This window comes from Rhamphochromis longiceps, linkage group LG4 (assembly GCF_057381845.1).
Source record: "Rhamphochromis longiceps isolate RC_006_pf linkage group LG4, R_longiceps_female_GT1.1, whole genome shotgun sequence".
In the NCBI taxonomy this organism is placed as follows: Eukaryota; Metazoa; Chordata; class Actinopteri; order Cichliformes; family Cichlidae; genus Rhamphochromis; species Rhamphochromis longiceps.
In genome coordinates, this window is record NC_140560.1 from 23,104,737 (window position 1) to 23,120,922 (window position 16,186).

Below are 16,186 nucleotides of genomic sequence, written 5' to 3' on the forward strand. Positions count from 1 at the left end.
GGTTTTTAATTGAGAAATTTTTGGCCCTTAATGCCCACTCACATCCTGCCCCATAGGGTGGGGCTTGATTTTACAATAAGTTCACCTGAAACCTTGGTTGATTGTGATCCACACCTGTTTTCACACCTGTCTCTTGTGATTACGTAGAGGATCATTAGGGGGTCCATTGTCCCTCTTGGGGGGGGGGGGGGGACACTCCCATGGGGCTTAAATCTGGGACTCTCCACCATTTGACCTTATCAATCAATACTTTATTTATAAAGCACATTTAAAGACCAGAGGTACTGTACACCAAAGTGCTTCTCAATAGTTAAATATGAAATAAAATTAATTACATGTGAGTACGATAGTAGAGTACAAATACATTGCCAGAAAAAAAAAAAAGCACTAATTAACCCGGGAGTACTATGTTAAAAGAAATATTTCACTCCTGGTGTAAAAGTTAGGTAAAATCAACACAGAAATATCAACTGGAAAAAAACAGTAACACAATAGGTTAAAATTACACACAAATGTAACAAAAGCACAAAGTGTACATCCGATAAATCACTAACTAATCGAAAATGCAAGATCAAATAAATAACCTTTCAATCGTGTTTTAAAAGACTGAATAGATTCCGACGTGTGAATATCAGCTGGAAAACTGTTCCAGAGTTTAGGTGCAGCAATGGCAAAGGCACGATCCCCTCTGGTTTTCAGCTGGGACCAAGGTTGCACCAAGAGCATTTGACTCAATGATCGAAGTGCTCTCCTAGGAGTATACAGGCTGAGAAGTTCAGTTAAATAGCATGGCGCAATATTATTTATGATTTTGAATGTAAGCAATAAAATCTTAAAATTAATCCGATATTTGATGGGCAGCCAATGTAGGTCAGCAAGGATCAAGGTAAAAGAATCAAATCTTCTAGTACCAGTTAAAAGGCGTACCGCTGCATTTTGGACAAGTTGTAGTTTATGTAGAAGGACAGATTGGAAGCCCGGGTAAAGGGAGTTGCAGTAGTCTAATCTTGAAGTACGAAGGCATGGATAAGTTATGACTGAAGAAGCTTCTCGGATGAGAGGTAAAACGTCTTCAAGCAACTTAGAAAAGTCCAGACGGTTTTCTTTCCAAGCACCTTAGACAACAAAGAAGGGAATTCCACACAAATAATTTTACCATATTCATTTATTAAGCACAGTGGTAAAGAAAAAAAAGCAACAACAACTGTGTGCTTACCTATAACCTACCTACAAGTGACTGAAACTAGAAAAAACGGAAAAGCCACAAAAGGGGAAAAAAACAACAGCAAGAAAAAATAAATAAATAAATAAATAAATAAATTGGGTGCCAGAAAAGCCTCAGCCTTCTTAGAGGAGGGGGAGGGTGGCTGCCATCGTAAAATTATATCACCTTACATAGGTTCCCAAACAGGTGAACTACTTTTCTCATAATGGATGGGAGGAGCCACTAAGGATGGTCTGAACAAAAAGGAAATAAAAACAGGCCCACCAAACGATAACACGACTTAAGGCCTCACAGGATGTAAAACGCATTTTTCATCATAGACCACATACAGCTCACTTCTATCACAGATGGGTCAAACCATAGAAACTCCAATTTCTGTCAATGTAAAGATGTTTAAATACACATGTATACAATGTTATAGTGATTTCATATTTCCAAAAACTGTAATGCAATGGGTTTTTGTATGTTTGTTTTGTTATGGAGCAGGATTGTTTAGTAAGTTTGGATCCTAAAACTTAAAAAAAAAAAAAAGTCAAGAACCAAAGAGGAAATATATTTTTCTTAACACAGGACTAAGGAACACCAAGGGAGAAATTAAGCTGTAAACCAACAAGACAACATGACTAAATGAGAGGAAGAATACAAGAAATAATCTAAACATTACACAACTCTATAATGTCATGTAATGATTTAATATGAAAAACTGTAACACAGGGTAAGCAGATCAAGCACATAAAAAATATATTCTCAAGCTTTTTAAACAGTATCAGTCAAAATGCATAAATAGTTTTACTTAACTACTGAACAATGACAAATGGAAGATATGAATTATTTACATCTTAATATTGCTTTTAACAATCCTCACACTACACGAGTCCCTAAAATGGACTAATTGCAGCCTCTAAGATGATCAGCATATGTACTTAAAACAAATTTTAACATTTTTAAAGACAAAAAACATTGACATTTTTTAAATTAAAAACATTAATTTAATTCAGTTGATAACATTAGGATTTACAGAGTTAGTGGTATTTCATTATCTGGAGTGCCTACAAGTTGATCATAATATTTCTTCACCATCTCAAGCTCTGTTGAAACATCTGAAAAACAAAACATTTTTTGAATTGTTTCCCCCCAGAGTGACACACATATGTGTGAATGAGTAATCAGTTATTTATTCATTTTTTTTTAAAGATAAATATATAGACACCCCTGCAAGACTGCAAAGATAAAGAGGGAAGGGAAACATCATCAAACAATTTGAACCAATGTAATTACAGAAAACTGTCCTGTTTACCTGGGAGTAAGCACTCTCCAGCTTTGAATGAAAGTCCAATTGATTCCTTCATAGTTTTCTCCAGAGTCCCCAAGACGTATACCTAATTTAAAAATTTAAAGTTTTTCATCACTTACCAAAGACTAGGATATTGTGTTAAAGTTGTATTTAGAAGGTTCTCAGACTGGATGAAAAATATAAATGGAGACAACCATTTCTGTATAAGGCTAATCCAGTTAAATACAGAAAAAGCCTTCAGGTGAGTTATGAGAAAATATGTTCATCATAATTCTTTATAAAACATGACAAACCATCAAATCATGCAACTTCTCCAACATGGTGTTTTTTGCCTGCTCAAACATGTCCTTCTTTGAGTGCACATGGTTCTCAATAGTCTCCCTCATGTTGTACAGTGTGTCTTCTCCTGTAAATGCTAAAGCCTCTAAAAAAAGAAAAAAAAAGAAAAGAAAACTCTTCATACTTTTTATGCCGATTAATTCTAAAAAAAAAAAAAATATCTGTTTTACTGCCAAGTTGTGAATCTCTGATTTTATTTCTTACTCTTGTAGCCTTCTTCCATAATGTACTCAATTGTCTCTGTCAGACTGCTGTAGACATTTTTCTTCTGTTTCTGGATGACTCTGCTCAGTCTTGCCTTAATATTTTCTTCCTTACAGACAAACATGAAATAAGGATGAACTTTACCATCAGTCCATTGATAGACAGTAAAGTTTCACTTCTTACCTCTGTCTTGAGAAATCTGAGTTGCAGTTCAGCATTTTGGTACTTTTCAATCAGAGAATCAGTGTCAAGTGAAAATGTCTTGATGACTCCATTGAATGCTCCACAAGTTACTTCATTTCTAAAACATGTAAACATTGTAGATCATAATGGCTTAACTGGCAAGTTTATATGTTATGAATTACATATCTCGAATGATATCATGTGACTGTTTAGAACGTGTTTTAATTACGGGAAGGTCTTTCTGAATTCTGCACCAATGCTGTCAATCAGACAGGAAGCCAACTTCATATTAAGGTTAATTTGTTTCCCTTTTTTTGGTTTGTAGATGCCACCATTCTCAACGACACACTTCAGTAAATTGTAAAAAGCACCACCATTCTTTCCCTGAAACACAAAAGTAAACTCAGAATTATTGCATTTTACATTGTCATGTAAAATCTGTATGTATTTTAACTATGCTTAAACTACATACATCATACAAGAAGTTCTTGAGTTTTTCTCCATATGAACGTTTGGATTTCTCAACACCATCATCAAGACATTTTTTTAAAGCCGTATAGGCGTCTTCCATTTCTTTTCTGACATTATCAAGTTGGAGGCTCATGTTTATCTCAAGTTCTTCACACACCTCGCCTTTTTTACTATTCTGAAAAATATTTTTATTAGTAAAACCATAAAAACTACTTGTTGTTGTTTCTTAATGAAATTCAGTTGGTTTAAAAAGTCACTCTCCTGTAATACGGACCTAAGAAGCAAAATAGAACAGCAAACCTACACGAATCAATCAAATAATAACTCATAAATTAGTAACAAAAACCAATAAAAGAAACACAAATACATATGAGAAATCCAAACATTTAAGAGAATATTATTTTGTATCTTTTACTTGACCTTACCACTCCTCTGGAGTTGGCGCCTTGAATCAAAGACAGAATCCCGTGAGCTCCCTTCACATAGTTTACCGTCTCTGAGTGACAGTCATTGAGATCTTGCAAAAATCTCTGAAGTTTGGTTATTTCTGTTTCAAGGACATACATACATAGTTTAATTAAAATTAAACAATTCTTCTTTCAATCAAAGCAAACTGAAAAAACATTAGCATTCTAGCTATGCATGTTATGTTTACATAAAGGAGACTTCACCTACCAGTATCTTCTGGACTTAAGTAGTTTTCTTTTAGGAACTCTTTGGAGCTCACTGTGAACACTTTGAAAGTGTCGTCAGTGAAGTGTTTCTAGGGAAAAATGTGATTTCAATTTAATGCAAATGTGGAGAGACTTTGCATTAGACTCTCTGTCGGACTATAAAATTCACCTTAATCTTGCTTTGCTTGTTGAATTCTATCTTTATTGCATCCTTGGCTTGCACATTTCTTTCAGTTAGTAGATCATGGAAATCAGCTGACGAACTAAAAAAAGGGGGGGTAACACACACACACACACACACACACACACACACACACACACACACACACACACACACACACACACACACACACACACACACACACACACACAAAGAAATATACTTGTCTCAATGGCAATAACCCACCAACAGACTAATGAGGTACCTTCCTTAAGACTGTAATGGATATTTGAGAAAAAAGTGATACAAATCAAGAATGTTTGTGATAATGGAAAATAAGTGACAGGAAGACAGTGGGAGAAACAGGAAGTCTACTTCAGAGTCGGAAGCTCCTGCAGAGTTAAGTTGACGGTGAATATCTGAGATTTTACGGGTGAAAAAAAGAGATAAGAGAATTACAAAAGTCAGCAGAATACATATGGGAGGAGAATATGTCTCGAGTTTTTGTAATTTTACTGAACAATGAAAAGAGAGACCTGGAGTTACCTTCATTAGAACTGATTAAACCAAAGTAGTATGCGAATTTGGCTGAAACAATGCAGTCCTTATAGAACAAAACATGATCATTATACATTTCTTTATGTATAGCAAGTCCAGTTTTCTTGAATAGACGTTCGAGTTGGCGTCCTTTAGCTTTAAGATGACGCAGGTTGGGGGTAAACCATAGTGCTGAATGGGAAAATGAGACAGTTCGATGTTTAAGTGGAGCAAATATGTTACGAAGGTTATGAAGGTTGACATTATAATGAGAAACAAGTTCATGAGGGGTTGAGGAGCTGTGAATAGATGGAAGGTCATGGATGGCAGATCTCTCTGGAAAGAGGGATTTTGTCATTGTCCATATGAATATTGAAGTAGTCAAGAAGTCACTTGGATAAGTGATGAAATATTTCTCCCACAAAACGCTACATCCAGATGAACAGATTCAACTTTTGGAGACATGATCTAGATGGATTATGATTTGTTCGGAAGTTTCCTATAATCTCATAGATTTTGTACCCATACATAAAGCTGCCTTGCCTGCGTCACTCTCAAATAACTCAATTTCCTTCTGACCAGGCAATTCTCTTTTCATTACTCAGTGCACCTTATTTAGTAAACTTTATAAAATTGTCTCAGCGTCTGAGACTCCTTTTGACCTAAATGTTCTGCATTAATAAAGCCAAACCCTTTGCTTCACTCTTTGTCTAGCCTGGGTTGATCTTCTATGGAAACACCCTGCAGCTGATCAGCATGGGAAATTTACTTACAGATCATCTGAGTCATCAAGAAGATCAGACTTGGTGCAGATAAAGTGAATTTGCTGACATTCGCCACCATTTCCAATCAGACTACTGACACTGTCCAGGATCTCCCAGGCCTCTTTCTCTGACGTTGCACGATTAATTTCAGTCACAATCCACACAGTAGAACAATTTCCAAGTATCTGAAAGGAGAATAACATCATCGTCTCAATGCTTCATCAAAAGATGACATTACTGTTTGCACAGAATAAAGCAAAGAGCAGTAAATGTGAATTACCCCTTTCCACATCTGATCTCTGCACTTGTTACGGTCGCCATTTCCAGGAAGGTCCACAAGTGTGACATGCTGGAGAAAAGGATTGTTTGGCAACCTGACAGTCACACACTTCACCAGTGGCCAAAACCACTTTTTTCCTTCATTACCTTCTCCTTGTTTTGAATCACTTCTTGTGTATTTGACACATTCTGCAGAGAGTTCATCAGCCTGCAATAAATAACAAAAATAAAGCAATGCAAGACAGTTTTACTTCAATCCTACACTGCAAGTGTGTTACAGATTGCTTTAAAGAATTACAGTGCCATAAAAGATGACAAAAAAGCAATTAACTAGTCTCAGTAAAAGTTTGCATGAGTCATTAATTTTAGATTTAAATGTGATCAGCAGACCTGTTTTATATCCGTGTGGAATAGTTTTCTATAGGAGATTGCTGCAAAAAGTGCAGCCTTACCTAATGCCCACCCTACTGTTACTCATTTTATATTAAGACTTAAAATCTAGTTGGTATGGTGAGTAACCTTCAGTAACAGTAATAAATCACTGTGTTGCACATAGTGAAATCACCCAAGAATCAAACTGTTAAATGGTGTAATTTAACCCTTAGATACTGTTCAGATCAAAAGTCACATTTAACAGCAGTAAAATCTTGAAATTTGATGACTTTTCCTAAAATGACACAAACACACACACACACACACACACACACACACACACAACTTGAATTTTGAACCAACTTTTCAAATATAAACAGTGTTTAAAATGACTGATCCATCCATTCATTCTCTTCAACTTTCTAATTTAGGGTCTCAAAGGGGGCTGCAACCTCTCCAGTTGCCATATGGAGACAGTTGGGGTATACCTGGAACAGGTTGCCTGTCTGTCACAGGCCTAAAAAGAAAATATGTCTGAAAATGACAGATAATATAACAAAATAGAACAGATTAATTTTTTTTGTTAGTGGACAATTGTCTCATACACCTCTTACTGTAGGTTGCACAGTTCCTAAATTACTGAAACCAAATACTATACTTAATAACAGCAAATTTATACAATTTTAACACATCACACTTCCTGTTTAGTAATAGAGCGGTGATGTCTTACTGATTCACATGACAAAATCTTCCTCCTGCTTTGGGGAAATTCTGGAATTTCTCTGAAATATTTTCCATCCATAAGATCTTCAAAAGACTTTCCTTTCCATTCTTCTCCATAGAGCGCTGAAAACTTTTCACTGATGTCATGATAGTCATTATCAACATCCATTTCACAGTCTTCATTATCCCCAATAAATTGATGAGATGACCACAACTCATCTTTCCACTCCTTAAAAACAAAAATGCTTCTCAGTTTTATTAAAAGGGCCTAAACCCAGAAAAATAAGATATTATATTTCTGCAGCTAAAACTAATTTTACCTCTGGTGTGATGAACTCAATGTCTGCCTCATACTTAGAGCCTTGCATGTTAGCCTCCACTTTGATCATGACTGAGGTGCATGCACTGACACTTCCAGAAGGCAAAAGGTTCTTCTCTTCAATGATGGCATTTATCAGAGAACTCTTTCCAGCCCCAGTTTTACCAAAGACACCAACCAGCTCCCTCTTGTCTGTCTCCAAATCCCTAATTTTTTTCCTGTTAAATGAGAGGAAGAGTTAAATTTTTACCTCTAATTTGTGGATACCAGAAACAGCAAATAAAAGTAGCTGTACTATACAGACTTACCAGAAATTCACAAGAATAAAAGTCTGGCAGAAGTAAATCGAACCCAAGTGAGACTAACTGTGATCCACACTTAAAGCATTGGAAGAATTCATTTTCTGTTTTAACCTGTCTGTCAGCAATACAACTTTAAAGTAACTAATAAAGTAAAATAGTAAAAATACTTCACCAGTCAAGAAATACATTGGTGAATACTAGCACAAAATGTAGGTTCATGTAGGCTCAGCAAAAAGAAAACTGTTATTTCTTGTAATGAACATCCCCCAACAATGAAAGACAGCTCATGTGCTCCCAAACAATGGAGGTCTTGAGTCTTACAAATTAAATAAGGAATGAATGTCCATGTTACTATGATTATTTATGATTCTAGAATCACTTGCTGGCAAACAAACAAACAAACAAACATGGCTTTCTAACATGGCTATACAGACACAACAAAGAATATGGAAACGTAATACTCACTTCAGGAAAGCACTGAGCTTGTCTTTTTCGTGTAGTCTGGCATGGACGAATTTCATTATGTTTTTTACATCAGACAGCACGATTGCTTCTGTAAGCAAAGAAGTAAATAATTATTTAGCAGGAGCTATAAACCAGTGAAACCATCCCAATGATCCTTTCTCTGAGTCCTTTCTGAATGACCATCTCACCATATCACTAATTTCTCACTCCACTCTCACTTGTGAACAGGACCCAAAGACATATTTTACTCGAAGCAAAAGTGCTTTCCTGAGTGGCCACTCCATTCTTTTCTCACAGGATAAAATACCTTCTCGAATTCCAAAAACCCCAAATAGATTGGTTTGGAAAACTCCCGTGCAACCTCAAATATCTCTGACAGCATAAAATGATGGTACAGTGTTTTGTGATGACTACGAATGCTGCATTTTCATTCCTGACTCAAAAGGTTCATCTAATAGCTGGACTCTCCTCTGCACTGGCAGTTCTGAGTTTTTCGTTCAGCTACTGCCAGATCTACATTCCACTTGGCCTATCAGTAACTGTCAGCTGATTCTCGAGCTCCACAAGCTCAAAACCATGAGTGACAGGATTCCTCCCCAAACCTGATCCCTCCACCTTCAGTGCCCACCAGGGCTTGACTGGTAATCTGGCATACCAGACATTTGCCTGTTTTGCCAATGTGCTTTTAGACCAATGGCTGCTGTGGACCATCCACACAAACACTGACAGCTGCCTATTCATTAATTAACTGCTATCATTAACTGACACTGTTTTACCCAATCAAATCGCTTAACACAACCAGGCCCTCTCCACCTTTGCTGTGCACTCACACACCTTGTAGAACAGAGTTTATTGTGGAAGAAGTGGTGAAAAGATGAACCTGAAAAGCTAAGAGAGAAAAAGAAAAAAAATCCACTTACAATAAATGCAACAAAATATGTCAAGGTAACTGACACGTTAGCAGCTGCGCCATCAATGGTGGTACCAACAACAACACCGACACCAACAAGTAACAAGCCCTCACACTCACAGGAGGCTGATGTTACTAGCATCAGCAAAGGAGAAGTACAGGAGGGACAGAAGTCCACAAAAGAGCGAGGAAGGGATGGAGAAAGGTGACATTACCACGGTAAGAAAATAGATGAAAGGACATAATTCGGGAGAAATTCAAGGATTCCGGTAAAATGAATGGCTACTTTGATGATATGCCACCTAATCTCTAAACTGCGGCTTTTAATTGTCACATGTTACATTGCAGTGCAACTAAGATATGCTAACCAAACAACAGCTGTACATCTAGCATCTAGACTAATTATAAAACAACAAGTATCTCATTGTTCCAGCAACCAAGAGAAGTAACTGCTACCACAACTCAAGACTGATGCTGTATAACACAAATGCTATGGTATTGGTGGGACAGGTCACGTCAGGTCAGAGGGGATTTTATGATCACCAGATCTCACAGAGCTCCAAGAATAACAGGTGTATTCAAGGGATTGAGTACGAGAGCAGCTGAGCTTAAAGAAAAGATTGTGGCTACGCTGAAAACCTGGATCCTCCATGGTTGATTACCAAGAGTATAAGACGTATCCTCTGACAGTCTACTAGAAGAAGTGCATGCCAAGGTCAAGGCAGCACAGAGGGAAGTTAGCCAATTATTAGAGCTGCAGAAAGGTGTGATGAAGAAAGGGATGCTTAAAAAGTATAGCAAGCTACCCATGCCCAAGGCCTTATAAACTGCTAGGCAAAGACTCATAGCCTTCACTAATCACCTGAAGAGGTACACCAGAGAAAGAGAGGCCAGGAGACAGTCAGGACCCATTAACCAACCCATGGGCTGGAACTGGGGAAATATGAGTAACTCGGCCCTGCCAACCACATCTCACTAAGCTACTGGAGTAGTTCAGCTCCTGCCAGTCTCAGCAAGAGTAACTCCGGTTTTGAACACTCCAGCCCCCTTCAAGATGACTGGTTCTGAGCTCATGGTGTCTTGTAGTAAGCCCAGCTAAGTCAGGCTCCTCGGCTCCAATGTTAGTCAATACAAAATGTAATACAAAGAGGAAAAATGTTTGAACATTATGTATCATGCTCATAATATGGGAACTTGGCAAAAACATTAAATATTTAATTATGGTATATGTGGCATGCGAGCCGTTGCCTCTTAAAAATTCTATTTTATTAACATACTTTTACACCAATAAACCAATGAAAAAAAATGCCATTTTTGTTAAATGGCATTGTTTATAGAGAAATACCCAAGTATGGTCTTGGTTGGGAGCTACGTTGTCGTTTAGCTGGTGGTTGCAACTTGCTGGACTCGTCTGGATGTTCAAACCTTCTCTTTCCTAATTGAATAAAAATAAAATAAAATAAAAATAAAAATGTACAAATAAATAATTTTAAATGGGATTTGCTCAGGAGTGAAATTTAATACTCAAACTGACTGGTATTATTCTGTCCAAGTGAAAACACTGTTGTCTTGAAAATACTGCTAATACTTGTAATATAGGTAATAAAGGCATACATCTTACCTTTATCACTTGTGGATGCCAAAACCTGGGGATCAATGTACATATTTAATGCATGAAAAATTATGTAATCAAATATAGGAATTTAATTATATATAAATCTTACCTGATCTATATCAGGTGCTTCTTTTTGCTCCTGTTAATAGTGCAAAGTAACTGAAACACTGTAATTGCTATTATTGATCTTGGCCATTTAAATGAAATTGTATTTAACTTACTTGAACAGACAAATTGACTGTTTCCTGATTTATGTTTTGTTCTTCCTAGTAAGAACAAAAAATTCCAGGTAAATAGTTTTGTGTTAATGTGTGTTTGCATATACTAATCCAATTCTAATATAAATTCACAGAAATTGAGATTTATCAGACCAAATATAACAATATGCAAAATAACTTTAGAAATAAACTGACTGAGAACCTTCACAGACAACTTTAGAAATACTAATTACATGCAGTACAATTACTTTTTAAAATTTATTTATTTATTTATTTCTGTGTCTGTCCCGTTTGGTTCTTTAGCTGTCAGAATTGTTGTCTGAAGGCCAACAAAGATACCCAACGGATTTACTTTACCAAGTGGATCATCACAGCTTTGCCGTATTGGTCCATTTGATCAACATTTGTTATTATTATTTATTTTATTTTCAGTTGTTACAGATGGGACAGACATGGTTAGGGGATAGGAAAGGCAGAAAGAAAGATGAAAGAAAAGAAAAACAGAATGGAAGCGGGACAGTGCGAAAGGGTACTTAAAAAGAAAAACAAAAATCTCGCTGATCACCTATTAAGAGAAAAAAAAGAGAAAACAAGCAAAAAAAGAGAGCAGCATAATAAACACAACACAAGTACAATTACCTTTAACTGCTTTAATTTCTGCTTGAACGTTAATCTTGGTCCAACTTTTGGAATCAACTTATCAATGAGTTCATCATTAAGTTCATATAAACTTTCCTGTGTAATTTCTTCATCTGTAATTAAAAATTTAAATCTTAGTAATGCAGAAGTGCAAATCATTTTAAAATTACTACACATATGCATATGATGAAGGAGAGTTTAGTTATTGACACAGCTGTTAAAGTGTAATTTGCCCTCACAGGGGCAATTTAATACATTGGCTCTTTGAATTGAAGGCATGTCATTTGTGTTTTCTTTTATTAATTTATATTTTACTTTTCTCTGTTAAATTAACAACCTACAAGATGCTACAGAAAAGTAACTATCATAACTATTATCGAGATTTGTATAAAATGTACCAATGTGTTGCCGTTGGTGCATATGTACTACTCCAGTACAGTAGGAAAATTACCTGCTTTGCTGCTCAACAAAGTTGCAGCATTTATGTCTACACTAACAGATTCTTTTTCAGTATTCATTGGCTACTCTCTTGCTACAAGTTGTTGCCGCAGTGGGTGGCTCCAAATGCTTCATTAGGCAATATGCTCTTCCTGATACAGACCCAAATCTCCAGCTGGAAACAATCCAGTGACCTTTCGCTTGCCAAATTGTCATGTTAAACATCACATTATTATTGTACAAAATCTGTGCTCATCAGTGATGCATAGGTATACCTTACCTTCAAATTTATCCATCCACTTTTGTAGATCCCATTCAGTCAGTTTGTTTCTCACAAAATCATCCATGACCACAAAGAAAAACTGAAAGATAAATTGTAATTTCTAATCAAACAACAAAATGGCTAGGAATAGGCAGATATATAAACAATACGTTTAGAGCAAAAGTTCAAATAGTTTACCTGCTATTGAAGATGCGGTAGAAAAGGTTCTTTCAGAGACGGTGAAGTCAGCCAGAAGGCATAGACTGGGAACAGTCAGGAACAAAAACAAAAAAGGAGAAGTCCAACAATAAGTAGAAGTTTTAAAAACAAAAGTCGATTAAGGTAAAAAAAAAAAAAAAAAAAAAAAAGCAAAAAAGGAAGAGAAGGTAAGTAGAACAAAAGGAGGTGAGTGGAACCAGATCTGAACATAAACAGATGCTAGTCAGAGGATGAGTAAGGGTAAGTGCGAAAAGGTGGAAGAGCTAGTGTTATTGCAGAGGTGCCGGAAGTGGCTGGATGTTTGACTATAGGATCTTAGTGGACATGTAAAAATAAGGAGTGAGTGAAAGACTAAATATTGAAACACTGACATTTAGTTTTGTTTGAATGTGGGAAAAAACCCAGCTAGGAAAAATGTAAAAGGAATAACGTTGGTAAACAAATACATAAAGACAAAACAAAACTAACAGCAACTGTTAGGTATGACAAGCAAATGTGTTCTTTGAAAACACTCAGATTCTTTACCATTTTGTCAGAATGTCAACACAATTTTGATAAAACAGCACAAAAAGAGTCTGGGTTTACTTCCAAAGCTATGTTTAAAATAAAAATTTATATAAATAAACACCAAACTTAAAAAAAAACAACTTTCCAAAAGGAAGTTCTCTGAAGAATAAACATAAATGACATGACGCAGATTTGTTCCATGTCTTCAGTATTTATGTATTTATGTTATTCATCTATGTTTATGTTATTTACAAGGTCAGAAAGGCTGCAGGAAGCAAGATTGATTGAATGAGTGATGAAACAGCATGGCAAGATTGTTTTCATAATGCATATACAATTTCGCCTAATACAAAACTTTCCAAAAGATGCAAGAATATATGCATTTACCAACAGTTTTGCTGTATCATAACTGGGTAAAACTTTAACCTTATTAAAACGGCCTTGATTAACTATGATGTGTTTTTGTCCTAAGTAACATTATCAGTGTTTTTAATGACACTGAAGGTAATCTATTCAGCAGCTGCACTGAATCCATGAAATAGTCACAGGTCAATATTAGTAAAGCTGCTACTTAAACCTGAGACTCAAAAAGACAAGATTTTGAGTTCCCCATCCCTGTCTTGCACACACACTATGGTGCAGTTTAAACCAGAGGTCCATAAATAATCAAGGCACATGGAAGGTCCCACCACTAAGGCATCCAGTCACTTCCACTTTATTGCATCAGCCCCTGATAAAAGGAAACAAGTTATTAATTTATATAAAATATTCATCTAAAAAAAAAAAAGCCTCTGTGGTTAACCCTACTGCAGAAACACTGGTGCAGCTGCAGCTAGAAAACGGAGAGAGGGCCTATGTAACTACAGGGGTCCAACAAAGAATGGCCACGCATCATACTGATGTCTTCGGTAATTTATTTTTCTCTCTCTCTCACTCTTATTGTCTTCAGACACCATGAAAACTGAAGAAACACAAAGTTTACAACATAAATGCTTTGAGCTTATCAGTCTCTCATATCAGTGTCCATAAACAGTCTTGTGCAAGCAGAACAGAAAAAATGCATAATAATGGATATCACAAAAATGTCCTCTCATTACCAGTGTAGAACACGTATGCAACATTATACAAACAATATACATGAAACCATACCATGTGCACCTCTTGGACCACATGCAGAATAACATTAACGTTGAGGCTGTAGATGCATCTGTAGCCATGTATCCATGCTAGCTCCACAATGCCATGGTTGTGCTCTCAACCAAACTCTGGTCATGTGACAAACTCTACCTCATACAAACTTTACAGCACTTTACATATTTAACAAACCCATATTTTGTAATCACATATTTTAGAAATGTTTTTTTTTTTAATTAATGTTAGACTTTTATCATCTTATCTTGTAAATAAATGAACTAAATTAAGCATGAATCTATCACAGAAACATGAAATAACCAACTTTATTTGAACTGTCTCAGGGACAGTTACAGCCTACTTCCAATGGTGTAACACAGTCCTGATCAAAAGTTTAAGACCACTTGAAAAATGGCACAAAAAAAAAATCATATTTTGTATGGTTGGATCTTAACAAGGTTCCAACTGGAGCTCGAACATGCAAAAAGAAGAAATGGGAGTGAAACAAAACATTTTTAGAAGGTTATTGAAAAAAACGCTTAAACTGAAACAGGCTGTTTTACAGTTGATCAAAAGTTTAGGACCACACCTCCAAAAAACCCAGTAAACACCCAAATAGAAGTGTTATTGTTGATCACTTCAAAAATTAATATTAATTGTTATATATTCAAACTGCTCGAAATGAATAATTCAATACATCAAAAACACATTAACAGGCTTCCATATGCTCTACATACGGCTTAAAGGCTATTCTAAAATCTTAAACCAGAGCAATGCACAAAGATCAAACGATCAAGATCAAATCACTGCCCAGACAGTTACTGAAATGAGAAGAATAAAATCCGAACGAAAGAAGGGAGAAAACAAAGCATAAAGGCAAAGCAGCAGCACTTCTGTAAGTGTAAGCCAGAGAAACAGTAGCGGCGCCACTATAATGCTATCAGCCGCCCACCCACATGCTGTGAATGCACGGTAAAATTAGCATTTACAGTAAAAAGACGATTGTGACAGAAATAAAGCTAAGACCGTGAAAAATCAAAGTTACAAACGGCGTCTTCCAGTTCTCAGAATGGAGGTTTCTGCAGCTACGACCTATAAACACACCTGTTTACTGCGAAGTAAAATCATTAAATGCACAGAATTAAAACATACCAGCAATCGGTGGAGGGAAAACTTCAGAGGAAACAATCCGCAGGTGATCTATACAAAAACATGAGTAGCACCAATCAACAAAAATGTAACCAATTCAGTCGGAGGGAGCAGAAAAATTTACACGACGTCTACCTGTAACAGCTCCAGAAGGCAGGTGACGAAGACCCGGATGTATACAGCAACAGGTGAGCTAGTGAGGGATGCTTAGATGGAAGGGCGTCTAATTCGTGATATCGTACCAGTAGCTTTATTCTGAAATAATCCCCCTTCCTTTAATTTTGTGCCGGAGACTGACGAGGTACAACAGGTCCGGGGGTGGGGGGATATAAACCACATATTTGTTTAATATTCACATTGACGGACATAACTTCAAGATTTGACGCAAAAGTAATGTCATCCAGAGTAATAGATAGTCTCGAGGACAAGTGTAAAAATAAATGTCTTCGAAGACATTTATTTTTACATTTATTTACATTTATTTTACACAAATAGAAACTGAAACTCTGGCAAGTAAAAACTATGATCAAGCCATTTGCATCACATTCATTTGCAAATCGTGTAAGGCTAATTCAAAGACTTCATTCAGGAGGAACGCCCTCCTCCCTGCCATCATTGCTTTACGCACAGTCACAACAAAAACAAACATTACATTTGACAACACGGGGCAGACGTGTGTGCGTGTGTGTGTTGCGAGAGCAAGAAACCAATGATGTCAATACGAAGGACCGGAAGAGTCAAGTGCATCGAAGTGCATCTGTGTTAAAATAATGAATAGTGTAACAAA

General features: G+C 36.3%; 2 protein-coding genes across 2 annotated transcripts in view; both read right to left on the bottom strand.

Moving 5' to 3' along the window:
* Nucleotides 1-15,524, bottom strand: part of LOC146671607 (nuclear GTPase SLIP-GC-like) — a 37,955-nt gene extending 22,431 nt beyond the window's left edge. Inside the window, exon 1 of the mRNA XM_085403877.1 lies at nt 15,403-15,524. The gene's annotated coding sequence lies outside the window, so the exon portion shown is untranslated. The remainder of the gene's footprint in view (nt 1-15,402) is intronic.
* On the bottom strand, nt 1,188-15,563 carry LOC146671608 (nuclear GTPase SLIP-GC-like). Its single transcript, XM_085403874.1, has 24 exons — nt 15,535-15,563; nt 15,403-15,450; nt 12,592-12,656; nt 12,412-12,493; nt 11,694-11,806; nt 11,058-11,102; nt 10,946-10,975; nt 10,843-10,867; nt 10,567-10,656; nt 8,312-8,399; nt 7,546-7,762; nt 7,233-7,454; nt 6,132-6,338; nt 5,861-6,036; nt 4,560-4,653; nt 4,392-4,479; nt 4,142-4,263; nt 3,718-3,891; nt 3,475-3,629; nt 3,246-3,363; nt 3,063-3,171; nt 2,813-2,943; nt 2,523-2,604; nt 1,188-2,325 (listed from the first exon to the last, which is right to left on the bottom strand). Exons 4-24 carry the CDS (start codon nt 12,476-12,478, stop codon nt 2,240-2,242), a joined length of 2,439 nt encoding a protein of 812 aa, XP_085260000.1. The 5' UTR covers nt 12,479-12,493; nt 12,592-12,656; nt 15,403-15,450; nt 15,535-15,563; the 3' UTR covers nt 1,188-2,239.
* Nucleotides 15,564-16,186: the final 623 nt, after the last annotated feature.

What these genes read in the sequence shown, in the direction of transcription:
- LOC146671608 (XM_085403874.1), bottom strand. Translation starts at nt 12,478, where the DNA reads ATGGATGATTTTGTGAGAAACAAACTGACTGAATGGGATCTACAAAAG. An exon ending in GGCATCCACAAGTGATAAAG is followed by an intron (nt 10,657 to 10,842) that starts GTAAGATGTATG and finishes TTATTCAATTAG; the next exon opens with GAAAGAGAAGGTTTGAACAT. An exon ending in TGGAGAGTGCTTACTCCCAG is followed by an intron (nt 2,326 to 2,522) that starts GTAAACAGGACA and finishes TTTGTTTTTCAG; the next exon opens with ATGTTTCAACAGAGCTTGAG.